Source organism: Triticum dicoccoides, chromosome 5B, assembly GCF_002162155.2.
Source record: "Triticum dicoccoides isolate Atlit2015 ecotype Zavitan chromosome 5B, WEW_v2.0, whole genome shotgun sequence".
In the NCBI taxonomy this organism is placed as follows: domain Eukaryota; kingdom Viridiplantae; phylum Streptophyta; class Magnoliopsida; order Poales; family Poaceae; genus Triticum; species Triticum dicoccoides.
The window spans coordinates 547,671,786-547,699,437 of NC_041389.1; the positions used below are offsets into that span (position 1 = coordinate 547,671,786).

At 43.6% G+C, this 27,652-nt stretch overlaps 1 protein-coding gene across 1 annotated transcript; it reads right to left on the minus strand.

Annotated features, from left to right (window-relative positions):
• Positions 1 to 10,912: 10,912 nt before the first annotated feature.
• Positions 10,913 to 16,100, minus strand: LOC119311500 (bromodomain-containing protein 1-like). The gene is made up of 10 exons (XM_037587133.1): positions 15,764 to 16,100; positions 15,165 to 15,201; positions 14,870 to 14,945; positions 14,723 to 14,768; positions 14,535 to 14,633; positions 12,819 to 12,887; positions 12,355 to 12,712; positions 12,076 to 12,230; positions 11,482 to 11,944; positions 10,913 to 11,380 (listed from the first exon to the last, which is right to left on the minus strand). The coding sequence occupies exons 1-10, from the start codon at positions 16,046 to 16,048 to the stop codon at positions 11,313 to 11,315; spliced, it is 1,656 nt and encodes a 551-aa protein (XP_037443030.1). The 5' UTR covers positions 16,049 to 16,100; the 3' UTR covers positions 10,913 to 11,312.
• Between the last annotated feature and the right edge of the window lie 11,552 nt (positions 16,101 to 27,652).

Below are 27,652 nucleotides of genomic sequence, written 5' to 3' on the forward strand. Positions count from 1 at the left end.
TAGTGATCAGCCTTGAAACTACAAAGAGTCGTTAGCAAACCATGGAGGTACTGGCTCAAACTTCAAACTTTGTTTATGGGCAGAATCAACACTGATTTTAAGGTTGCGACTGAACACAATTTAAAACATACATGGAAGAAAAATATCAAACTTTCGCTACTCAGTGGACAGCCAATGTGAAACTGAACATATGAAGTAGAGTGGGAACGTAAAATAAAGTTTAGCACAGCTGTGTCAATACCAGATTTACAGATGCACAAATTAAATGGGGGTTTACCTTGCCCATGCACATCTCGAGTTGCCAACCAAAGTGGCCAACGACGACAAGCCGGCCAGCCGACGGTTGAGTGCCATTGGACTCACGCATGCCCTGTCCCCTCCTTCCCCTCTCCTCATCGCCAGGGTGGTCGCCGGAGACGCGTGCGACCGAGGCCTAGAACTCCTCGTCTAGTCCTCCTCCGCCGTTGAGCAGAACCCACCCGAAATCCAATGCCGTCGAAAGGAGAGAGTGCCCTGAACGACCACCAAAACGACCATGTACACTAAATCCGATTACTCCGTCGCGCCACACCAATCGGCAAAAAAAGGGGGAAATCCTTAGGCCTCGTTTGACATAGAGGGATTTCCAGCCACAAAGGAGATGGGGATTTTAGAGGATTGTGTGAATTGGGTGAATCCCTCTCTTTCACCCAATCCTCTCAAATCCCTTTGAATCCTCAATCCCCTTCCAATCACCGTGTTTTAGATCACTGACGCTTCCCTGGCCTAGTGGATGCCCAGTTTCGAACCCACGTCTACCTGCTTACGAAAGGTTGGCCTTACCACTAGGCCGCCAGCAGCTCTGTTGTTGGATAAGAGATGGCCTGTATTTAACTATGTTGTGAGCATTTGAATTCAAAATTTTCAAATTATTCAAGATTTTTGTTCCGTATGTGTGGTTCTCGAGGGGGGCGGTAAACGCGGTAACCGCGCGAGAGCTCGAAATTTCGCTCGGTGCCCAAAACAGTGGCTGTGAGGCAGGGGAGTCTCGTTCTGCGAGGGGATACTAGAGGTTGCTGAGCCGCGTGGGTCGGGAGGGGTTGACTGGGATTGGAGTGGTTTGGCCCGTTTAATCCCTGTGAATCAAATGGGCTGATGGGGTTTTCTGGGGATTCCGGCCCTTGTAGGGATATTCCCTGTAATCCTCTCCAAACCTCTTCCATCAAACCAGGCCTTAGGGGCACGGGAAGGGCAGACAAAAACTTCCAGAGGATGGAGCAAGAACGCCTACGAAGAACCTCTCCGTCAAAGGTATGGGAGCGAAGGAGCCGGTCAACTCCAGCACCCAGCCGGCGAAATCCAACGACAACGTAGAACAGGCGGGTGCTGGCCTGGGCAGGGCCGGTCCTGATATTTCAGGGGCCCAGGGCGAAATTACAACCCGGGGCCCCTACTATAAAGATCAAAATAATAATCTCGTTTCTTTTTAGATTTATTCCTTTACCTAACTTATTATTGTCTATTGTTCCAAAATAAAGCAAAAATTGTAAATAGTGTATTCCTTTACTTAATTGACGAACGGGGGATATGATGCAGTACAATTGTAAATTTTGTACAGTAGCACCATATGAACAAACGGGCTATTGTAAACACTATCTACAATTTTGTACTGCTGACTGCTGCTGCATCATATGCGAGACTTTCTAAGATCTGACCAACTAGAAAGAGGAGGTTAGGGATGACCTTATAAGTGGGGTGGCTTCCTCTTGCACATGAGAGGCATCTCACAAAGGGGGGATAACACAACGAGACCGGGGACCTGAAGGAAGACCAGCCGGCCGCATGGCGGAGAGCGATCTACATCGGCGTCGCGACTCGCGATCGGGGCTCTCGGGGGAATAGGATCGTCGCGAAACGGCGAACTCGCGATGGTCTGGGCCATGGGATCCTTGCGAACCCTGGAGGGGGCTCCTAGATTTTGGGGGCCCTGGGCGGCCGCCCCCCTGCCACCCCATCAGGGCCGGCCCTGGGCCTGGGAGCTGGCGGCGCCCTGGAAGGAACACGAAGGCGACGCATGGAGAGCGGTGGCTGTTTTTTTGGAGGGATGGAGAGCGGTGGCTGCTGGGAGAGGTGTGCATCGCGCGAACAAGAGGTTCTGGCGGCGTTGGGTCTGCGTAGGATGGAACCTCCTCCTCGGCGCTTCAGGCGCCAGGGAGCTTCCCTAGCGCCCGCGAGCCAACGCTGCTGGGCCGGCCCACCAACGAGCAATGCCAGCGAATCCTATTATCGCTGAAAAAAAACCCAAAAAAAACTGTTGTAACGAGGATTCAAACTCTTACAGTCGAGTACATTCACACGTTAGGTTAACCACCTCGCCAACCTGCTACTACTGGCCATAAGAAGCGTGAAAAATATTTAAGAGCAACATGTAGTCACGTTGTAGCAAAGTTCGAGGTTTATTTCAAAACATGTTCACGAACATTCGGAAGATTTAAAGAATTTGTTTTCAAAAGGAAAAAGTTCATCAAAACGAAAAGTTCATGTATTCAAAAAAAGTTCACGAATCCAAAAGTAGTTCATCAATTTTCAAAAAAAGTTCACGAATTCAAAAGTAGTTCATCAATTTTCAAAAAAAAGTTCATCAGAAAAATGAAAAGTTCATCGATTTGAAAAAAGGTTCATCGAATTTGAAAAAAGTTCATCCAAATTGAAAGAAAAGTTCATCGAATTTGAAAGAAAAGTTCACACAAATTGAAAAAAGTTCATCAAATTTGAAATAAGTTCATCAATTTTGAAATAAGTTCACCGAATTTAAAAAAAGTTCATTGATTTTGAAAAATAGTTCATCGGTTTTAAAAAAGAGTTCATACATTTTGAAAAAAAAGTTCATCGATTTTGAAAAAAATTCATCAATCTTGAAAAATAGTTCATCGATTTTGAAAAAGAGTTCATCCATTTTGAAAAAAAGTTCATGGATTGTGAAAAGAGTTCATCGGTTTTGAAAAAGAGTTCATCAATTTAGAAAAAAAGTTCATTGATCTTGAAAAAGAGTTCATTGATTGTGAAAAAAAGTTCACCGATTTTGAAAACTAGTTCTTTTAATTTAGCGAAAGAAATATAAAAACCGTTCCGAAAAGAAGAAGAAGAAAAGGAACAAAAAACATAACAAAACCGTTTCGAATAAAAAGGAAAAAAGAAATAGGAAAAAGGAATCATTGTAAGAAGAAAAGGTGAAGAAGCAGTACTTTGGGCAACTAATACGAGTTAGCGCGGTGGTTGATGCATGAGGCGGACAACCGTGAGGTTGCGAGATCGATTCCCATCCAAAGCGCTCATTTGGCGTCTGCAATGCTAAATAGGAAATGTCGCGTAGGACCGTGTCATCTCTCGTAACCGTGACAAGCAGAGCGAACTGCAGTTTGGCCCTCCGATCGTCCGAAAACAACAAGGGTGTGGCTAACAACGTTCTGATTCCTACTTGCATAAGCAATGAAGATATCCCTTTCACCAAAGAGCCTCTTAATATCTTGGACTATCATTCTATGTGGCGATCTGTCAAGGGTAGGCGACTTGATCAACTTGACCGAATCCATGCAGTCCATCTCGATGTCTACCGGGAGAGTAGACCAATGTAGAGCAAAGCTTAATCCCTCCTGGCACGCCAATAGCTCAGCCTGGAGTGGTCCGGAACAATGGAAGATGGAACGACAAGCGAAGAAGATGTCTCACAAATCCATTAATTCCTACCTTCTTTTTGATGAGTGTGTTTTTTTAACAAACTAAGGGCCCATAAGGACCCCGAAGTTGCATTGACTAGAAAAGTAGAAAGTAGTAGTACACAATGCTTTTACAACAGGACCTGAACGAACAATGAAAACACTAAATGGTCCCTGACTATAACAAAGAGGACCCTAGAATATTGATGAAAAAGTAATGGGATCCCTGGCATCTCTAGCCTCAAACTTGACTGGTCTTCAGCGGGGACGACATCAGTTGGTGCGGCGAGCCCTCCATCGCACCACGCCATGAACTCCAGGATGAAGCTATAGTGCCTCCCATCTGGCTCTTGCCCGGGAGGAAGAAGAAAGACCGCCATTCGGTCAGAGGATACAACATCGATGGCTGACATTGACCGCAACAGCGGGAGCCGTAGGCCCATGGTCTCCGTCGGTGATGAGCACAGGCCCAAACTAGATCTCCATCTTCCCTCTCCTCCTCCTTCACCACCATGGCAACCTTGGAAGCAGAGGAAAATAATGACCTCCTCCACATCAGCGAACCAAACGAGCTTATTCCTGGAGTCGCCGGCAACCCACTCCTCGGAAGCAACTGGAAGACCAGCACATCCAGGAGTGTAGCCATCACTAAGAGCATCTCCAACCGGCGCGCTTCGCCTCGGCGTGGTATAATTCTTTTACATCGCCAAAATAGTCTTTTGTGCGCGGGAGCGACGAAGAAGTTATCCAGATGCACAAATGCACAACGCCCCATCCGACGACCCCACCAGTAGCAACCCAGATTTTGTAATGCGCACGAGCGGGCACACCAAATACCCATCACGTGATGCGGTTTTTCCCAGCACGCTAAATCTTGTTTACTGCGAGCGGGATTATAGCGCGGTTGCTAGAGCGCTACTTTCGGTCGCGCGTGCTACATAGTCGTTTTATCTAGTGTACGACTTATTTAGTGCATTTGTTGGAGATGCTCTAACCATCGGTCGCTGCTCGAATGCGGTGGTGGCACGCTCCACCTCGGCATAGCGCTAGACGCCAAGTAGTTTCATTCCATCATGCACACGAATCACGAGTCACTGGTCTCTCTTCTCCAATAATCCTTCTCTTTTAGCAGCGTGTTCATTCTTGCAGACATATCTTATTGATTCTTGAGGTGATTTCCTGATTTCAACTCGCATATCTATCTATACCTTTCTCTACCTAATAAGAAAGCACATACTGCTCCTGGTCGTACGTCGTCAGTATTTTTGCAAAAAAAGTTTCTGTGTTTTCTAATATTCAGCCTGCAATCCTATTTTAAGTGGCAAATTGAAACCTCCTACACTTTTGGGTAATCAATCCGTAGTTCACTTTTAAGTGACAAATTGAATCTTTTTTGTATTTGTATAGAAAACACCATGTCTTTTATGCTAATTAACCCGCAGTGTACGTAGAATCAAATATTTTTTTAAACATCCATATCTTTTAAACCATAACTCCAATTTTGACATGTTATATATGAAATTTGATTAGAAAAAGGTGTAAAATCCGAATACGATGTTACTTTTACCTCTTAACCATTTTTAAAATGCTATTTAGAGTGCAACCTTAATCAATAGTGCACAAACAAATTGGAGACCAAATAGATGTAGCAAGAGAAAAACATCATCTTATGCCATGAGAGAGACGGCTTACGATTGACCACATTTAAGCATGTTGTGGTTCGGTAAGCACTATGATTATTGTATGCAAGATTGCGACGACGGACAAATGGCAACAAGATGGAATGTCGGTTTGAAATAAAGAACATGGACCTGTTGGTTTCTTGACTCGTGATTATTTGAGTTACGGGCATGTGGTATCTTTTTGTCCCGTTGCAATGCATGGGCTCTTTTTGCTACTAATAATAATAAAGGGGCTATTGCTTCTGTCGGTACGTCACCGAAATTGCCACTAAAGTTGTAAAATATTATCCACCGATGCCACCTACAAGTGATGAAAAACGTTTCACACAGGGGAATCGCTGCCTGGGTCGGCCCATGTAGTTGGAACCTTCTATACCGCATTCTACGCGTTTGGAGAAGATACAACGCACCTGTTTCGGCCGGCCCATGACTAGGCGGCATGTTTTTTGTAAATTTTGATTTTGATTTTTCTTGTTCCTTTTTCGTCTTTGTTTTTTCTACTTTAAATAATTTGGGACTTCAAAAACATTTCGAAAAAAGAGAATTTCGAAATAAATGTTTCATAATTCGTAGATGTTCGTGGATACAAAAAATGTTCGTGATTTTTAAAAAATATTCACAATTTTACAAATAAACATTCAGAAACTAAAAAAAAGTTTGTGCTTTTTTTAGATCCTGTATTGAAAAATGTTAATGAAATTGAACAACATTTTTCCAATTAAAAAAATCCATGAACTTAAAAATATATTAAAAATTCAAAAACAGTTCGTGACTTGAAAAACACTTTATTGGTTCAAAAAATGTAGTCAATATGTAAAAAAATCCATGTAACAATTTCCAAAAAAATGTTTCGATTCTAGAAATATTTGCATATTAATAATGTTCTAAAAAATGTTCACAATTTCAGAAGAATAAATAAAATGTGTGTAAATTCAAAAAAATGTTCTCGGTTTTAGAAAATGTTCGAAAATCTGTAGAAATGTTCGCGAATTTGAAAAATATTCATGATTTGATATGGTCACGGGTTTAAAAAATGTTTATGATTTTAAAAAAATTGCAGAATTTCACGAAAATGAGAGTGATATTGTTTCTCAGTGATGCAGCAAAATGTGGTCGTGGGTGATTATGATTTTTTTCTCCAATTGCAACGATGGGCCGTTTTGGTATTTATACATAATAATGAAGAGGCTATTGTTTCTGACGGAATGTCATGGAAAGTGCCCCTAAAGCTGCCAATAATTACCCACTATGTCACCTGTAAGTGTAACCATTTTCTTTGGGTTATATACAGTGCGATCCCAAAAATTTCACATCCACACAGCTAGCCCAGTGGCTAATGCCTCACTCATTACGAAGGAGACATGGGTTTGACCCTGGCCGCACCCCTTTTTCTTTTACACTTTTCCTTTTGGTGCAAATTCAAATACTTTTTAAAATATTCTTATCTTTCAAATACTGACTTCAAATCTAACATGTTATATATGAAAATCCCTCAGAAAAATGTGTAGATTTCAAATATACAATTATCTTGCATGTTAATCATTTCTACTATTAATTTTATGGTGCAACCTTAATTAATACCTTCTCTATATGGTTATTTTGAAAAATCCTATTACATATGTTTTTACCCCATTTAACTTGAGTATATATGATATTCAACCATTACGTTTTTGCGCAGCACCACTTGCCATGTTGTTTGTTTTGTTGAGATTTCAAGGGATTTGCTGATATCGTCAAGTGTGTGTATAAGGGGGTGATTTTTTCTTGCAACACGCGGGCATGTTTGTTAGTGTATATAAACTGGGAAATATGGGATTAAATATATACAAACCCTCTCGACTGTGCTGCTGGGCCGTCTTCGTTAGGCCGCTACGGACCATGGGCAGGCCCAACCGAGTAGGCTGGATGGCATTGGTACACCATTTTCATTTACTTATTTGAATTGATTACAGAATTATTAGTACCACCTCACGTAATATTAGAATAGACGAAATGTTAGGATGGACGGACTAGAAACATGGAGAAATGCACCATGCTTTACTAGTAGGTATATATACATAATTCCTGGAAAATGTCAAAGGCTCATGTGGGGTTTCATGACAAGGGGGTAAGTTTAGTATCACCCCGGATTTGAAGGAGAGTTGGTACCCACATATAAGAAATTCTCTTCAACATGCTATTAGAGCATGGGAAGAGCGGTGATAGTCGTGCGTCCTCTTTCTCTGACTGCCACACCTTCGTGCGCGTCATGTTTCATGAATGATATGTGTCGTGCTCAAACCTGTATCATATGTGTTGTATTTTTGAAAGTTAAAAATAATTAATTGGTAACTCATTACGAGTCATTAACGGAAGCGTTACGATAATAGCCATATCTGAACCATCAGATCGCCGGCTGCTATTGATTCGATCGTGGACCTAGCCCAGCGTCTCACGCGATCAGCGTCGCGGATTTGTCCTGGTCAACTAGAGGGCATGATATGTTCATCTTATATTTATTGGTTCAAGTGTTAGGCATACTTTTTCTTTTGTTCCTGTTCTATACTCCACCATTCTAAAATATGAGGTGTATTAGTTTTTCAAAAGTCAAACATATGCAAGTTTGACGAAGTTTATAAAAAGATCAATATCTACACTATCAAATTTATATCATTTGATCAATCATGAAAAGTATTTTCATATTTTATCTATTAGGTATTGCAGATATTGATATTTCATTCTGTAATCTTGGTCAAACATACAGATGTTTAACTTGCACAAAAATTGATACACCTTATATTCTCGAACGGAGGTAGTACTTCGTATGTGCTAGAGAAAAGTATACTTTCCGTCCCTCAACTCTTAGCAAAGTCTAGATTTGGTCCCTCAACTCCAAAACGGGACAATTTGCACCCTCAATTCTTGAAACCGGATAAGTTTCGCCCCTCAACCCAACCGACTGTTGGATTTTGACGCTGACTCACTCCGGTTTGGCAACCAAGTCCTCCAAATGATGTGGCTTGGTGCACGGCTTGCCCTTTGCGTTCAAGTCATGCGAAGTGGACGGGTCGCCGGGCTCGTCGGGGGAGCAGCGCAGCTCGACGTTGTCTCAGTTGCTGCTGTCCTCATTGACAGAGTGCTCGCTGCGGCAACCTGGCGATAGTGCAGTGTTTAGCCGTGTCAACCCCTTGGCCGTGGTGGCTCTGCACGTGGGCACTCTGCGTCGGAGATGCCGAAGCTTGCAGCGCTCGTGTCCGGGTTCAGGCGCGCCTGCGCTGAAGGACACGGATGATGTGCAGCTGGAGGAAGTGTTCGAGCTGTGCTTGTCTGACGTGTTAGCTAGTTTAGTGGCATGTTTATTTTTCCTTGTGCATGATGCATATCTGCATGCGTGTGTGTACAGGTCCGGGTCGTGCGCTAGGCCACCGGATACAAAGGCCACCACCAACTAGCTATCGCCGCGCACCCCCTGCCCGGCCTCCGCGCATAGATCCTCCTCGCCGTCCTCGTGCTCACCGTGTGCTTTTGTCGCTGCCAACGGCGGTGCTGTCGATGCCCTACGTCGCCCCGAGCCTACACCAGTGAGGCACCGTCCCCCGCTCCAGGAGCGCGCGTAGTCAGATGAACTTGTGGAGTGAGCACGCGTGCCGTCATGCTCGGCCTCCGTGCTTTGCGGCGAGCATGGTGCGGGTTTCAACGCGCTTCGACGTCGGCGACCTGCACCGCTGCGTTGCCTCGTCCTCTGGCTCCAGTAAGAGGGCCGCGAGGACGAGTTTGACTGCCGCCGCTGCTCGATCCCTGTAGCCGGACAACCTCGCTCCTCGAATGCACCCGCTCCGCGGTCTTCCCCGTGAAGTCCTCCGGCGATGAATCTTGGTGCGGTGGTGATGGAGTCACTGGTCAACGTGGCCATGGACAGCGGCATCGACTCGCTCATGCTCCTCTTCCTCCAAGAGCTCACCATCGCCAGCAGCTCCAGACCTTGCACACCAAGTGCTTGATAGAATGCCCCACACTACAGATAAATCAAAGGGGAGAAATAGATTGCCACATGTATTAGAACCAGTCAAAACCGCACTGAGTCAGCAGAAAGACTGCTTTGGTTGGTAGAGGGACGAAATTTGTCCGGTCTCAAGAATTGGGGGTGCTAGTTGTCCGGTTTCGAAGTTGAAGGACTAAATCTAGACTTCACTAAAAGTTTAGGAACGAAAAGTATACTTTTCTCTATGTGCTAAGATGTGCAAATATCAATATGGTATTAACACTGCCTTTGGTATGATCATGATTTATTTATGCATAAAATTAATTAGGAAATTGCTAATATATCCAACACAAAGTTCTTATCGCCAGATCTGTTGGCTCTCTTGGATCTTGGCAGTTTGTGTGTCTACTATCAAGGAAGGTTGGTTGACTATTGCTGCAAGGACTTCGACATCTTCTTTCCTTGTTATTACGTGGCATGGTTTGGTTTCTCCAACTCTCTCGACCAATGGTGATCAATGACAAGCCTGTATTGTGTGGGCTTATGCTCCAACCTAGTATGATGAGGGCGTTTGCAGGTGTCCCTTTTCTTTATTGTTTGTATAGTACATTTTTTAACAAACAGTGGACGATGTACAATTGGAGGTCGAAGAAGGCTATTATGATTCTCAGTGTAATTTTAGTTTTTGTATTGGTTGGTTTGCGTCTAGCTGTCCATTGCACTGGCTTTTTTACTTGATAGATTTGAGATGCTCTTGTGAATCAACCTATAGTTGGATGCTTAGGAGGACAGTGGTATCCCCAACTCACCAGGGTTCATGTCTTAGACATGACATTGGTTGTTGCATTATTCCTGAATTTGTTTCAGGCTTCCGGCGATGTTTCGTTCAGTAGTAGGAGATGTTCCCGTCGACTGCGAGGCGTCTATGGTGACTTTGTAAAATCTCAAGATGATATGCCGGTTCAATCTCTCGAAAGTGCTCATATGGGCATGATGTGCATATGTGCGTTCATAGGGGTGAATGTATGCTCGTGTATGTGAGCGACTTCGAATGTCCTATGCTCAAAATAATAATTTCAAGATGCTCCTTGGGTGCCTATTCTGTGGAAAAAAATGCAGTAATGTGACATGTACGCCTATACGTTACCTTCATAAGTTTAGCATTTCTGTTGAATGTGCGGTGAACCAATTGAAAGCTACAAGTGTGACAAATGTCAACCTTGCGAGATTATTCGGTTTTGATTGTAATTTTTCTTCTTAACTGATGGTCCTCTATGTTAAGGTTAGTGCTCTGATGTCTTTTTATTTTTGTCAGTGCCATATGAATAAGACACATATTACCATGAAAAAAAATAAAGTATGTGCATATGACAGGTTGAACATGCTGCCAGAACATTCAAAAACTGTGTGTCTGAACCAAACAAGCCATGACTCTCCATGTGTGACCAATTTCAGGCTGCACGCGTATCATATCAATCTCTGCATGTGTGACCCTATTTCAGATTGAAAGTGTATCATATCACCAACCTGAAAGTTTGTTAGCAAATTAAGTTTCTTTTTCTTTAGACAGACGATGACCAACTGTGGCAACAATACCACAACACTCAATATAACATATACAGATTGGTTCCCCTGTGGTTTCTACAACATCAGAACTTTTTCAAATCTCTGAACCCGACTTAAGTACGCTGTTAATACCCTCTACACACATATCTCTGCAATCTGCATTCTATTCTAACTCCTAGGTATCTAAGCAATTACACCACAGACAATGAACAATGGAGATCCCATTCTCGGAAAAAAAAAAGAAAAACAATGGAGAGACAAGGCCACGGTGCGGCACAGCAACAGCGACTCGAAAAAAAATCTATGAGCACAATATGATTCAGCAAAGTCCTTGTTTGGTGCCCGCGAAACCGTGGCCGAAATCATGCGTCCAAATGTCAAATTATCCATGTCGAGCTTGGGTCTCTATCAATCGGCCATATGCGTCTGCATCCGGTTCGCGACCAGCTGCGCGGTAGGTGCAAACATGATTGACCCTGAAAAGACCAATCAATGGTAAGAGTGAGTTAGTAATCTTTTGAAGTGCAAGGAACAGGGGATGTAGAAAATGAGGCAAACCAATAGTCAAGGTTAGCACCTGGCACAGCATTAAAACCATTCACAGTTTGGTGCATGGGGCTGCTCTTCAGCTCAATGGAATGTTCACCTCGGTCTACTGGAATCTGCGGCAACGATCCGCATTGCGGGCTTGGTACTGCCTGAGAATCGATCCTCTGAGCGTTATTGGCAGACGCATGTGACACAGCATCTGCATGAGGGCCTGTTGAATGGCCTGCGCTTGCAGGATCATCTACAGTTTTCTGCCCACTCGATGCCGCTGTGCTGCTTGGTGGTGGTGTTGGTATCGGAGATGAAGTCGGTACAGGTGGCTGAAATGAGTTTGGTGATTCGCCATCTCCTACCCACCCACGACCAAATGTTGTTCCAGGGGGGATGACCTGTTCAATTCGCTTCGATGCAACTTCCCAACCAACTGGACCAAGCTGTGCAGCAAAACGTGCCAGACTGCGGGAATAGGCCTGTGGCAACTGAGCACCAATCTGATAAAAAAACAATCATTGTGTTAAACTGAGTGATACCATCTTGCTGTTCAGCAAAGTCAACAGAAACCTAAAACTATATTGGCATATCATAAATCATTAGGGGAGGTGACTTGTATTGGACACTCAACTGGTACAAGAACCTTCCTTGTCCCGTTGTATGAGGTTGCCACTGGCAGCTCATACATTGAACTGGATGGTTGATTCTGATAATATGTAGTCCGGCGACTCTCTTCTACCGGAAGTGGCTTCTTCCCCATTTTTCCTGACCATTTACTCCCAGACCCTGGGACAAAGGGAAGGTACCAAATGATGTTAAAGGGGTTAACAGATCAGCCAAATCTGGATGGAAGACATTCTTGGGCAATATCCCTCTAAGGAAACCGAGTTCTCAAAATGATAAAAGAAACCTGAATAATCTTCAGTGCTTTCCAATCTGCGCTCACTGGACCAATTGTGTTCATTGCTTCTATTGGCAAAAGAAGCTTTCAGTACATCTGCAATTCTCCGCTGTATATCAAACCCTGAGTGCGCATAAAGTCCACTATTTCCAGCCATAGCAAGTGCTGCCGCAGAAAAGTTTGCGGTAGCACGTTCTGCTGGTGGCTGTTCAACTTGCTGCTTGACAGCGTTCTTTGGAGGCCTGCCCCTTCGACGCTGTGGTTTTGGTTCCGGTTCTGGTAATGGTTCTGGTTCTGGTTCACTGGCATCACTATCTTGCCTAAGATTCTCAAAGTCCTTCTTAGCAACCTCTTGAATAGATCGTGCCTATAATGCATCACATGTGAATGTTACATATGCACTGCATCCCATGGGTTTACAGAAAAAATACATCATAAAATTAATCATCAAACAAGTAGGTTCAAGATTTGACCTGTCGATAGTATACTGTGTCTGGTGAATTGTAGGACATGGCATTCGAGGTTATCAAAAACACATCGTCCTGTAAATAGGAAATCTATGTCATTTTGAATGAACTTAGTAGAATACAAATAATATTATGAGCTTAGTTAACCATTGATTATAAATTAAGTATTAGCACACCCAGGATTCAACAGTGGGTCAAAGTGCTACTTGTTCTTGGGGTGTGACTTGCATGACCAAGGCCATGGTTTAAAAGAAAGTAAGTCATAAAACAAGGTAAAGGAAATGATGTTACTGATCTGAGGTAAGACTAAATCGAATGTTCAGTGAAAATGCAGATATGTGATGCTGGTTACAGGCTTATAGTATACATAGATCCAATAGTTTTCAAGTGATTAGAGAGGTGGCAGCAGACAAGTAATTACATCAAGTAGAAATGGTGGCACAGAGAGCTTAACACACCAGCTCTAGAAGTAAAAATGATCATTCTCATACATAACAAACAACTGATAACTTCAATCTAAAGTTCAATACACCTTGTTGCTCAGTACTGCTACAACAAACTTCATAACAGGTCACAGGTACAAGCATTCCATTTTTTAAATACTTGTGATTTATCTTATTCTACATCTTTGACCGTAAGTAACATAAGCAGTGCCTGTACAAGATTTTTATATATGCAGTAGAAAATGGAACTTCGTAGTGAATATTGCTCAAGCATCCACGCACTGGTGTTTTTTTCTAAACAAAGCGTCATTTCATCTTGATTCAAATGTATGAAATCACTTTTATTTCATAGACAATTATGAGAGCATTCTTTCCATTAGAAAAATTACATATTTACAGGTTTGCCTGTCTAACAACCACTTTCTGAGAATAGTTCATAGTTTATTTAAATGCACTTCTCTTTCTAGCTGTGTTGCTACTTATCCTTATGGAAGTATATACAATATTACATACCTTACATGACTTCTTAGCACCCAAATTACTTAAACAATCTTTGACATAAGTGGATATGCAGATACAGAAAGACAACGGCAGCAGATATTCATTGAATATAAACACTTCCACAGCCCTATTCATAATCCAGTAATGGAATCAATAACAGTAACACCTACGAGCATAAGTGCTTCCCTTCACTTACTATAACAGATACCTTCATATAGATTTCAGTTTTCCATTGAAAGAAACTTGTTAACTGTATTTACAAATTAAACTGTATTTACTGTACTGGTCTTGAAAAGTGTTGTGCTTTATATAGTTCTATATCTTCCCTTGAGAGTGCTTGAGTTCAGAAGATATTGATCACATGGAACATTGCCAGAAACATTATTTAGAAGCAAAACTCTCAGGTTTCCATTTATGCATTTGCACTAGTTTCGAGTCCTTTGAAGAGGATCGAAGAGAATGAATAACTGTTCCTAAAAAGGAGCAGCAAAACATGATACAAGACTCCAAAGCCAACAGTACAAAATATATTTTCAAGCAAACAAGAAGATGCCACAGTTTTAATAACTGACTACTGATCTATAAGAATCTCGAACATAAATGTGAGGCCTTGTGTTAGAAAGAAGAACATCAGCATGGAAAAGCACATTAGCCTCACAGAGTTGATGACTAATCTAGCTGACCTAGCAACTAAGTCAACCAAATTGCCGTAACAGCTGATTAAACCAGAAAAGGTCAAACAGCATGACCCCAAAAATAAAAAAGATTCCATGCTGACCTCAAATTGTTCCAGGTTGGCATATGCCCCTTTATCAAGCTTCTTCCTGACTGTCGAAAAATCCATGGGGTGCTTGACAATATCTCTGTAGTCGGGTAGCTGACAGTACATTGACAATCACAAGCAAATCAATCAGCCTGCGAGAAAACAAAACCAAGAAAACACACATCCAGTCCTGCAACACAAACCTCTTCATCATCAACCGGCTCTGAGAAAACGCCATATGTGTCCTTCCTGCAGGAAAACAGGGAATCCAACCTCAGATAAGATGCTACAGAAACTGGAAGAGCAGAAGAAGAAGAAGAAGAAGCAGCAGAGAGGGCATAGCAACTCACTTCTGCAGCCTATCAAGGATGAAGACCAATAACTTTTTGTCAGGCAGGGGCGTCGTGGGGCCGGAATCTGACGGCTCTGTGCAAATGAACAAATCCACCCACGAGCAGAGGAGCAACAATCAGCATTAATTAATTAAACAGGAAACAAACTGGAATGCATCCACCAGTACAGGGATTAAAAATGGCATCTTTGTTCGTGCACATTCGTCGTCCAGTATTACTGTAGTATTATTTTGCTTCCGGAAACCTGAAGAAGAATAAATGCATCGGACGAGCAGGCAGGGGGAGAACCGACCTTCACGCCCATCCGTCGCTGTCCTCCTCTTTTCTCCCTGCAGCAGCAGCAGCAGCAGCAAAAGATAAATAAAGAAGATAGTAGACACATTTTAAAATAACCAAACAGAAATCCTTGGGAGAAAATCGCGAGACCCGGGGCGGAAAAAGGCGCCAGAAAAAGTGGCGGTTACCGAGCAAGCACTGAGAGAGATCCTATACTTATATCCTGGCGTCGCCGGGGAAAATATTTGGCGCGAAAGGCAGGGGGAAACCAGGCCAAAAAAAGGCACGCCTTTAAAAGCTCCGATGCATAAAAGAAATGGCGCCAATTATTGCCCAGGGATGCGAGCGAGCGAGCCAGGGTTTTGGTTTATCCGCCGAATGATTGGCGGAGCGAGGGCTCAGGGCTGAGGCGGGCGGCGTTGACCACTGTCGCGGCGGCAGAGGGAGGGGGCAGTAAAATAAATAGGGGGGCGCGGGCAGAGGAGGGAGGCCCCTTTCCGCGCCTGGGATAGCAGGCAGGGCGCCTCGGGCGGCGCAGATCCGCGCGCCGGCCGTGGCGAATTGGGCGAATTCCGTGCGGATTCGGGCGGGGAGGGCGCAGATCGGGGCGCAAACCTTGGCCGATCCATCGTGGAGGCCGACGACGAGGCGGAGCTTCTTCTCGCGGCGGGGGTCGTCGTCGCCCGAGTCGTCCTCCGGGGCGGGGTTGCGGCGCGTGGAGGGGCGGCGCTGCTGCGGGGGCGGGGGCGGCGGCGGCGGCGCCTCCTGCAGCTTCTGCAGGCGGAGGCTGCGCTTCTGGAGGTCGAGGAGGGAGGGCCGGCCCTTCTTCTTCCGCTTCCGGCGGGCCGGGGGAGGCGCCGACATCGCCGCCGGCCGCGGAGGCGGCTGCTGCTTGCCCATTGCGCGGCGGGGCGGGGCGTCTGCGCTCTGTTCGCGGCAGGGGCGTTGCGGGTGGGTATCGCGTGTGCCGGGGGGCGTGCTCGGGGTGGGTAGACTTTTTGGTGCGCTGCGGTTTTGCGCCCTTTTTTTTCTCCTTTTCTTTTCCTTTTTCCTTTTTGGGTGGTTTGGTTTGGGTTGGGTTGAGGTCGTTCGAACGAAATGGCAGCGCGATGCGGGCCGGCCCATCTCGGCCCGATCTCGTGTCAGCTGTCGGATATTTACCAGATCGTTCTTAGTCGTCCGATAAAAATTCAGTTGCACCCTTTCGTAAATTCCATGCCCCCATCGGGGTAGTTTCGTCACTTTTGAGAAATGAAAAAGGTAGCAGCTCCTCGTGCTAAACCCTAGCCGCCATCGATTCTGGGTTGTTCGATCGAAATCGCGGCGCAACATGGGCCGGCCCATCTCGGGCTGATCTCATGTGAGTCGTTGGATATTTACCAGATCGCGTATGATAAAATTTCAGTTGCACCTTTTCATAAATTCCATGCCCCCACCGGAGTAGTTTCGTCACTTTAGAGAAATGAAAAAGGCTATAGCTCCCCGTGCTAAACCCTAGCCGCCACCTATTCTGGGTCGTTCGATTGAAATCGCAGCGCGAGCGGGCCAGCCCATCTCGGGTTGATCTCGTGTGAGCCGTCAGATATTTACCAGATCGTTCTTAGTCGTCCGATAAAATTTCAGTTGCACCCTTTCGTAAAATCCATGCCCCCACCGGGGTAGTTTTGTCATTTTTGAGACATAAAAAAGGCAGCAACTCCCCGTGCTAAACCCTATCGCCACCAATTCTGGGTCGTTCGATCGAAATCGCAGCGCAACCTGGGCCGGCCCATCTCGGGCTGATCTCATGTCAGCCGTCGGATATTTACCAGATCGTCCTCAGTTGTGTAATAAAATTTCAGATGCACCCTTTCATAAATTCTATGCCCCGCCGGGGTAGTTTCATCATTTTTGAGAAATAAAAAAGGCAGTAGCTCCCCTTGCCAAACCCTAGCCGCCACCGATTCTGGGTCATTCGATCGAAATCGTGGCACGAGCGGGCCAGCCCATCTCGGCCTGATCTTGTGTGAGCCGTCGGATATTTACCAGATTGTTCTCAGTCGTCCGATAAAATTTCAGTTGCACCCTTTCATAAATTCCATGCCCCATCGTGGTAACTTCGTCATTTTTGAGAAATAAAAAGGCAGCAACTCCCCGTGTTAAACCCTAGCCGCCACTGATTCTGGGTCATTCGATCAAAATCGTAGCGTGAGCGACCAGCCCATCTCGGGCTGATCTCGTGTGAGTCGTCGGATATTTACAAGATCATTCTCAATCGTCCGATAAAATTTCAGTTGCACCCTTTCGTAAATTACATGCCCCCACCGGGGTAGTTTTGTTATTTTTGAGACATAAAAAGGGCAGCAGCTCCCCATGCTAAACCCTAGCTGCCACCGATTCTAGGTCGTTCGATCGTAATCGCAGCGAGCGGGCCAGCCCATCTCGCGCCGATCTCGTGTGAGCCGTCGGATATTTACCAGATCGTTCTCAATCGTCTGATAAAATTTCAGTTGCACCCTTTTGTAAATTCCATGCCCCTGGTAGTTTCGTCATTTCTGAGATATAAAAATGGTAGCAGCTCCCCTTGCTGAACCCTAGCCGCCACAGCTTCTGGGTCATTTAATTGAAATCGCAGCGCAAGCGGGCCAGCCCATCTTGGGCTGATCTCGTGTGAACCGTCGGATATTTACCAAATCGTTCTCAGTTATCTGATAAAATTTCAGTTGCACCCTTTCGTAAATTCCATGCCCCCACCGGGGTAGTTTCGTCATTTTTGAGACATAAAAGGGTAGCAGCTCCCCGTGTTAAACCCTAGCCGCCACCAATTCTGGGTCGTTCGATCAAAATCGCAGCGCGATGTGGGCCAGCCCATCTCGCGCTGATCTCGTGTGAGCCGTCGAATATTTACCAGATTGTTCTCAGTCGTGTGATAAAATTTCAATTGCACCCTTTCGTAAATTTCATGCCCTCACCGGGGTAGTTTTGTCCTTCTTGAGATACAAAAAAGGCAGCAGCTCCCCGTGCGAAACCCTAGCCGCCGCCCCACCCACGCACGTCCCCTCTTGCTCGCTCTCTCCCCTTCCCAAACGCACTATCTTCCTCCCCTTTCTTTGTGACATTGCTTTACTCCCACCTTCCCGTCGCGCCGCCACCGCTCCATCTCCTTCTTATTCGTTGCCCTGAGCTCCTGTTCCCCCCATCGCTTTTGTCGGTGGACTAAGGCGAAGAAGAGGAGCCAAGTTTGCCGCCTTTACGCCTCTGCTGATGCGTCATCCCAAACCGCTATGGTTGCCAAATCTCGCGCCTCCTACTTCTCCTTCGCTCAGTCGGATGCTCTTCCACAACCTAGTTCCCTGATCCGTCGTGCTCGGTGTGCCCGTTGCGCTAGGGTTTTTAATCCTAACACCAACCACCATTAGATGTTGGTGAGGAGCAAGAGCATGACTAGGTGCCAGCGCATTGCACGAGACGGCGTTAATCTTTCTCCGGCGTCCTCACCGAGCTTTGTATGTTGATTCCGATAGCTCCAACTTGACATGATGTTTCCTCTCAGAAGATCTCCCTCTCTCTCCCTCCCTCCCTCTCTCTCCCCCCCCTCTCTCTCCATCTCCCTTTCTCTCCACTCTCTCTATCTCTCTCCAATTTTATAATAGTGGTCATGTGTATGTTTTGGTAGACGAGATGTAGATATTAATAGCCTCTCATAATCCGTTTTCCTTTTTAGGCTAAAATAGTTGAGTTTGATTTCGTACCTGACTAGATTGGACTAAAATATAATTGCATGGTAAAACAAATGCCTAAAATAGTGCTTATTTCTTTTGCAAAGGAAATGATGTGCCACAGGCTCATCCATGAGAACCATCTATTCACCTTTTACCTAATTATGCATTCAACAACAATTAGATTATGAATCCGTTCTGGTGCAGTCTTTCTATACTCGCATTGCTAATATTGCTAGAAGTGGTCTATGGCATTCCTAAGAGTATAAATGAATGTTGAATGGGGATGTCACAGGTTAATCCCATTGCCTTGTTTTTTCTTAAACTTAATACGTGTGCCTGATTTAGATACTGCAAATTAATATGGAGTTTGATTCTATATTTTTATTTACTTTATTGTTCTGTTGGTCCAGAGAAAGTTGAGGATAATCAGAGAGTTCCACGCCATTGATCCTGATGAAGATGATAATGATAAATGCCAACATTATGCCTTTCCTATTGAAGGTAGCCGAAAGTCATCTCTGCCTCTTCTTTCTTGAGTTCTTTCTTCCATGTGTTTGCTACACAACCTTACAATGTTAGTGCATATAAGCAGTGGCTCTGATACATTGATTTGACAATGCTATTTACGCACGATTGTAGAGATGTGATTGGCTATCGTTATATTCATGTATACATTAATCAATGACTAAGAATGATTTTGTGTTGTTTGTTCTTGGATGCATCTGAATGCATTATACATGATGTTATGTGCACTATGGAGACATATATGATTCTCTCTTTTCAGATTTCTTATTTATGAGTCGATTTATATAATTGTTCTTTCATGCATTCTGGTTACCTCTTTTGTTTGTCAAATGTTGTAAATACATAGCCATGAGAGCATGCACGATGCACCCCTTGGAGGCTTGATGTGTTGTGTGTTCTACGCTCATCATTTTTTTCGTCATTTTGTCATTCTAGTCATTGTCTTCTAGCTTCACCAGTTCACTAGTCATGTATCAAGGGAAGATACGGCATGGGCGAAGGTATGAAGTAATTAAGGGAAGAAACAATGGTCTTCGTGGCTTTGAAAATATCTTCCATTTGAAGCAGAAAGACATAAAACTAATATAAGATGCTTTATGCCTATCTCTGTTTTGTCCTTTAATGCTGATTTTATTTCTTGACAACAAATTACCGTGATTCCAACAACTATTGGATTACCAGTCCCCATGTTGTTGGTTTCTCTCATATGAGACTTGAACTAATTATGCCACTATGTCCATATTTAATTTAGTCGTATTTTATTTTAGTCTCCAAAAGATATAGGAGGGTTTCTTAAGACACTTATAACCTAATAAGATGCATAACTAAAGCCAATATGTTTGTACAATTTCAGTTGTTAAATGTGGAGTTAAGATATTGAGTTTATCTGTTGTAATAGGGTTCCTATATATACTACAATAGCCTGTGCTTCTTTTATTTAACATGAATGTGCTTATCTCTCCATTCCTTTGCACTGGACTGGGGTGGTTGACATCATTGTCTATTGGATGCTTACAAATGGAATCAATTGGGCATATATAATGTACTCTTTTGATCTCTGATGCCACCATTACCAAGTTAGTGATGCTCATAAGGTTGTCTTATGTCAAATTTTGTTAGATGTGAACTTTTTCCATGTACTATAATATTTTTATCAATGTAAGATGCGGATTTCCGGAAATATCAAGGAATGAGATATGCATATTAAGGCATAAAACTTTTATCTTGCAAAAACATTATGTACATATGACAACATCTTCGGCTTTTTTTCTGCTTCTAGGAGATGATGTTGGTTCTGAACTTGATCAGGTAGAAGAGAAAAGGCTCCATGTACGGACTCCGGCCCGATGACACGACTGGACCTACCCCGACAGCACTTGTTCAATCAGCAGGTCCCTCTCCCTCCCTTCCTCTCTCTATTGATACTTTTTTGCGGCTTAGTACGCCAGGGATTGGAGTCATCCATTTAGCGTGAGCACTGGTGTCATGTCCACTTGTCGGGCAATCGAGGAGATAGAACTGCCCTTGGTGCTTAAAATGGTGCCACTGAAGTGGACAGGCACGCCATGGACCAACGAAGGTCTGTCTTAGATGTAAGTTTCATTAGTATATGATCTTTGAATCTTCTTTCAAAGCTGATTTTTCAGTCTTAGGTTTTGTTTTGAGTATATATCTTAGATTGAAATAATTAAGAAATAATCAAAAGTGTTTCATACTTGGAAATAGTGGCAATGACGTTAGAATTGGGCATGGTATGGTATATGATCTCTAAACAATGTTGGGATATTCTTACCTAGAGGTTCAGTGAGATGCATTTGTTGAAATAGATGTTCTTTAAAGATTAAAAAAATAGATGGTATGGGGATTCCAATCTGGTGTAGATTTATATTATTGGAATATTTTCTAATGTCAAGTTTATCTAGGTGATTTATAAATTGTTGTTCACTAGGATTCCTTCACGTGATCATTCATGCACACCTCGGGAAACAACCTTATTAATCCCCTTCCCTACATCCCCTTCCCTTCTGGTACTTCTCCTGAGAAATCAAATGTAAATGAAATTAGTGCACTAAAACAAGCAAAGGAGTGGCTTAGATACAAAATTTACATAGCAGTATACCACAACTCTCTTTGTTAATTTTCATCTCTGAACTAGATTCTCTTTTGAAAGAGTTAACTGAAATGCAATGGAACTTTGCTGGAAATACATAGTGCTTATTGTTAGTTGAAAATTACACTGTTAGTTGACAAGATTTACATTGAATCCTGCTCAAACTGAATGTTGCTCAAACTAAACTTATAGAGCAATTAATACATATGAGATTGTCAAAACTAGATTTTTGAGAAATCAAGCTCATTAGACTAGATTTTCTCATAACTGACTGAATGTAGCTCGGTGGTATTCACACATTCCTTACATAGCCAAGGTACAAACGGTGGCAGAGCACAATTCCCATCGCGCTTGTGATCTAGGCCTGCAGCTGCAACAACAACATCATCAAAAGAATCCAGATTTCGTCAGGGGCACACGCGGAATCGAGCAAACACAACCCGCACTCGTGAATTTGTGAAACCTAGGGCATAGATCGGGTAATACCGAGCACAATTCGCTCGCAGGTTTGATGAAACAGAGGGGATCAAGGGGATGCTTACAGCCTGAGCCTGTGGCCGACGTCGCGGATGTAGCTACAGTAGATGCTCCGGAGGTGGGCCTCCGTGGCTCGAGGTGCTCTGATCGGACGGTGGGCGGCCATCCGTGGTGAAGGGGGTGAGTGGGGCCAGTCATGGTACCTCAGTAAGAGTCACCAACCGCAGCTAAAAAGGCCCACCTCCGGAGCACCTACTTCAACTTCATCTACGACGTGGGCCATAGTCTTAGGCTGTAAGCATCCTCTTTATCCTGTCCATTTCATCCAACCTGCGAGCAAATTGTACTTGGGTTTTCGCAATCTGTGCCCTACGTTTCACGAATTCGTGGGCATGAGTTGCGTTTGCTCGGTTCCGTGTGTGCCCTTGACGAAATCTACAATCTTTTGATGTTGTTGTTGTTGCTATGTAAGGTAGTGTTATAGGGCAGCCAAACCTATACTCTAGTGTTGTAGAGGAAACAAAGCAGCAAAGCAACATAACTTTAGTGCTAAATTTAACCTAATTTTCAGTAAACTGAATCCACCTTGATAATGTACTCCAAGTCCTTGATATCCTGTCAAGTTCAAATTAATTAGGAGTAAAAGTATGTTGTTGCTATGATAGTGCTGATTGTGCTGAAGTGTGTTAAAAAATTAGATATTCAGGGACAACACTAATTACAGGCTTCTACTTCCTTAAAGTGTTACAAGATATGCCAGAGCATGTTTTTGACAGCTAGAGCATAGACCTAGGCAAGCAGGACATCATAAGTGGGAAGCTTCAGGTCATCCTTAGCATTTCCAATCTAAGTTAGAAGGCTGACTTAAGGAGAACCTGAACCAAAAGCCACGATGAAAAGGTTCGCCTGAAACTAATTTTTCTTTAGCATTTCAGCTAACATATTTTTCTTCAACATATTGTAGTATACCTTCAAAGAGAACACCTGCTTCTCTAGATTCTAACCACCTTCTGGCACTTCTCCCGAGAAATCAAATGTAAATGAAATTAGTGCACTAAAACACGCAAAGGAGTGGCTTAGATACAAAATTTACATAGCGGTAAACCACAACTCTCTCTGTTAATTTTCATCTCCGAACTAGATTCTCTTCTGATAGAGTTAACTGAAATGCAATGGATCTTTGCTGGAAATTCATAGTGCTTATTGTTAGTTGAAATTAAACTGTTAGTTGACAAGATTTACATTGAATCTTGCGCAAACTGAATGTTGCTCAAACTAAACTTATAGAGCAATTAATACATATGAGATTGTCAAAACTAGATTTTTGAGAAATCAAGCTCATTAGACTAGATTTTCTCAAAACTGACTGAATGTAGCTTGTCGGTATTCACTCATTCCTTACATAGCCAAGGTACAAATGGTGGTAGAGCACAATTCCCGTCGTGCCTGTGATCTGGGCATGCAGCTACAACAACAACATCATCAAAATAATATAGGTTTCGTCAGGGGCACACGCGGAATCGAGCAAACACAACCCGCACTCGTGAATTTGTGAAATCTAGGGCACATATCGGGCAATCCCGAGCACAATTCGCTCGCGGGTTTGATGAAACAGAGGGGATAAAGGGGATGCTTACTGCCTGAGCCTGTGGCTGACGTCACGGATGTAGTTGAAGTAGATGCTCCGGAGGTGGGCCTCTGTGGCTCGAGGTGCTCTGATCAGGCGGTGGGCGGCCATCCATGGTGAAGGGGGCGAGTGGGGCCGGTCATGGTACCTCGATAAGAGTCACCAACCGCAGCTAAAGAGGCCCACCCCCGGAGCGCCTACTGCAACTTCATCTGCGCCGTGGGCCATAGTCTTAGGCTGTAAGCACTTATCCTGTCCATTTCATCCAACCTGCGAGCGAATTGTACTTGGGTTTTCGCGATTTGTGCTCCATGTTTAACGAATTCGTGGGCATGAGTTGCGCTTGCTCGGTTCCGTGTGTGCCCTTGACGAAATCTGCAATCTTTTGATGTTGTTGTTGTTGCTATGTAAGGTAGTGTTATAGGGCAGCCAAACCTATACTCTAGTGTTGTAGAGGAAACAAAGCAGCAAAGCAACATAACTTTAGTGCTAAATTTAGCCTAATTTTCAGTAAACTGAATCCACATTAATAATGTACTCCAAGTCCTTGATATTGTGTCAAGTTCAAATTAATTAGGAGTAAAAGTGTGTTGTTGCTATGATAGTGCTGATTCTGCTGAAGTGTGTTAAAAATTAGATGTTCAGGGACAACACTAATTACAGGCTTCTACTTGCTTAAAGTGTTACAAGATATGCCAGAGCACGTTTTTGACAGCTAGAGCACAGACCTAGGCAAGCAGGACATCATAAGTGGGAAGCTCCAGGTCATCCTTAGTGTTTCCAATCTAAGTTAGAATGCTGACTTAAGGAGAACCTCAACCTAAAGCCACGGTGAAAGGTTTGCCTGAAACTAATATTTCTTTAGCAGTTCAGCTAACATATTTTTCTTCAACATATTGTAGTATACCTTCAAAGAGAACACCTGCTTCTCTAGATTCTAACCACCTTCTGGCACTTCTCATGAGAAATCAAATGGAAATGAAATTAGTGCACTAAAACAAGCAAAGGAGTGGCTTAGATACAAAATTTACATAGCGGTAAACCACAACTCTCTCTGTTAATTTTCATCTCTGAACTAGATTCTCCTCTGATAGAGTTAACTGAAATGCAATGGAACATTGCTGGAAATTCATAGTGCTTATTGTTACTTGAAATTAAACTGTTAGTTGACAAGATTTACATTGAATCTTGCTCAAACTGAATGTTGCTCAAACTAAACTTATAGAGCAATTAATACAGATGAGATTGTCAAAACTAGATTTTTGAGAAATCAAGCTCATTAGACTAGATTTTCTCAAAACTGACTGAATGTAGCTTGTCGGTATTCACTCATTCCTTACATAGCCAAGGTACAAATGGTGGTAGAGCACAATTCCCGTCGTGCCTGTGATCTGGGCATGCAGCTACAACAACAACATCATCAAAAGAATGTAGGTTTCGTCAGGGGCACACGCGGAATCGAGCAAACACAACCCGCACTCGTGAATTTGTGAAATCTAGGGCACATATCGGGCAATCCCGAGCACAATTCGCTCGCGGGTTTGATGAAACAGAGGGGATAAAGGGGATGCTTACTGCCTGAGCCTGTGGCCGATGTCGCGGATGTAGTTGAAGTAGATGCTCCGGAGGTGGGCCTCTGTGGCTCGAGGTGCTCTGATCAGGCGGTGGGCGGCCATCCATGGTGAAGGGGGCGAGTGGGGCCGGTCATGGTACCTCGATAAGAGTCACCAACCGCAGCTAAAGAGGCCCACCCCCGAAGCACCTACTGCAACTTCATCTGCGCCGTGGGCCATAGTCTTAGGCTGTAAGCACTTATCCTGTCCATTTCATCCAACCTGCGAGCGAATTGTACTTGGGTTTTCGCGATTTGTGCTCCATGTTTAACGAATTCGTGGGCATGAGTTGCGCTTGCTCGGTTCCGTGTGTGCCCTTGATCAAATATGCAATCTTTTGATGTTGTTGTTGTTACTATGTAAGGTAGTGTTATAGGGCAGCCAAACCTATACTCTAGTGTTGTAGAGGAAACAAAGCAGCAAAGCAACATAACTTTAGTGCTAAATTTAACCTAATTTTCAGTAAACTGAATCCACATTAATAATGTACTCCAAGTCCTTGATATTGTGTCAAGTTCAAATTAATTAGGAGTAGAAGTGTGTTGTTGCTATGATAGTGTTGATTGTGCTGAAGTGTGTTAAAAAATTAGATTTTCAGGGACAACACTAATTACAGGCTTCTACTTGCTTAAAGTGTTACAAGATATGCCAGAGCACGTTTTTGACAGCTAGAGCACAGACCTAGGCAAGCAGGACATCATAAGTGGGAAGCTTCAGGTCATCCTTAGTGTTTTCGATCTCAGTTAGAAGGCTGAGTTAAGGAGAACCTGAACCTAAAGCCACAGTGAAAGGTTCACCTGAAACTAATTCTTCTTCTGCAGTTCAGCTAACATATTTTTCTTCAACATATTGTAATATACCTTCAAAGAGAACACCTGCTTCTCTAGATTCCAATTTGCCTTAACCACCTTCTGGTACTTCTCCTGAGAAATCACATGTAAATGAAATTAGTGCACTAAAACAAGCAAAGGAGTGGCTTAGATACAAAATTTACATAGGAGTATACCACAACTCTCTCTATTAATTTTCATCTCTGAACTAGATTCTCTTCAGATAGAGTTAACAAAATGCAATGGAACTTTGCTGGAAATTCATAGTGCTTATTGTTAGTTGAAATTACACTGTTAGTTGACAAGATTTTCATTGAATATTGCTCAAACTGAATGTTGCTCAAACTAAACTTATAGAGCAATTAATACAAATGAGATTGTCAAAACTAGATTTTTGAGAAATAAAGCTCATTAGACTAGACTTTCTCCAAACTGACTGAATGTAGCTCGTCGGTATTCACTCATTCCTTACATAGCGAAGGTACAAATGGTGGCAGAGCACAATTACCATCGCGCTTGTGATCTGGGCCTGCATCTGCAACAACAACATCATCATCAAAAGAATGCAGATTTCGTTAGGGGCACACGCGGAATCGAGCAAACACAACCCGCACTCGTGAATTTGTGAAACCTAGGGCACAGATCGGGCAATCCCGAGCACAATTTTCTCGCGGGATTGATGAAATGGAGGGGATAAAAGGGATGCTTACAGCCTGAGCCTGTGGCCGACGTCGCGGATGTAGTTGCAGTAGATGCTCCAGAGGTGGGCCTCTGTGGCTCGAGGTGCTCTGATCGGGCGGTGGGCGGCCATCCATGGCGAAGGGGGCGAGTGCGGCCGGTCATGGTACCTTAGTAAGAGTCACCAACCGCAGCTAAGGAGGCCCATCCCCGGAGCACCTACTGCAACTTCATCTGCGACGTGGGCTAGAGTCTTAGGCTGTAAGCATCCTCTTTGTCCTGTCCATTTCATCCAACCTGCGAGCAAATTGTACTTGGGTTTTCTCGATCTGTGCCCTACGTTTCACGAATTCATGGGCATGAGTTGTGTTTGCTCGGTTCCGTGTGTGCCCTTGACGAAATTTGCAATCTTTTGATGTTGTTGTTTTGCTATGTAAGGTAGTGTTATAGGGCAGCCAAACCTATACTCTAGTGTTGTAGAGGAAACAAAGCAGCAAAGCAACATAACTTTAGTGCTAAATTTAACCTAATTTTCAGTAAACTGAATCCACATTAATAATGTACTCCAAGTCCTTGATATTGTGTCAAGTTCAAATTAATTAGGAATAAAAGTGTGTTGTTGCTATGATAGTGCCGATTGTGCTGAAGTGTGTTAAAAAAATTAGATGTTCAGGGACAACACTAATTACAGGCTTCTACTTGCTTAAAGTGTTACAAGATATGCCAGAGCACATTTTTGACAGCTAGAGCACAGACCTAGGCAAGCAGGACATCATAAGTGGGAAGCTTCAGGTCATCCTTAGTATTTCCAATCTCAGTTAGAAGGCTGACTTAAGGAGAATCTGAACCTAAAGCCACAGTGAAAGGTTCACCTGAAACTAATTCTTCTTCAGCAGTTCAGCTGACATATTTTTCTTCAGCATACTATAGTATACCTTCAAAG

Coding starts and splice junctions, on each gene's coding strand:
- LOC119311500 (XM_037587133.1), bottom strand. CDS start 16,048: ATGGGCAAGCAGCAGCCGCCTCCGCGGCCGGCGGCGATGTCGGCGCCT. Junction 14,769..14,869: donor ATCCTTGATAGGCTGCAGAA/GTGAGTTGCTAT, acceptor GTTTTCCTGCAG/GAAGGACACATATGGCGTTT. Junction 12,888..14,534: donor CCAACCTGGAACAATTTGAG/GTCAGCATGGAA, acceptor TCCTATTTACAG/GACGATGTGTTTTTGATAAC.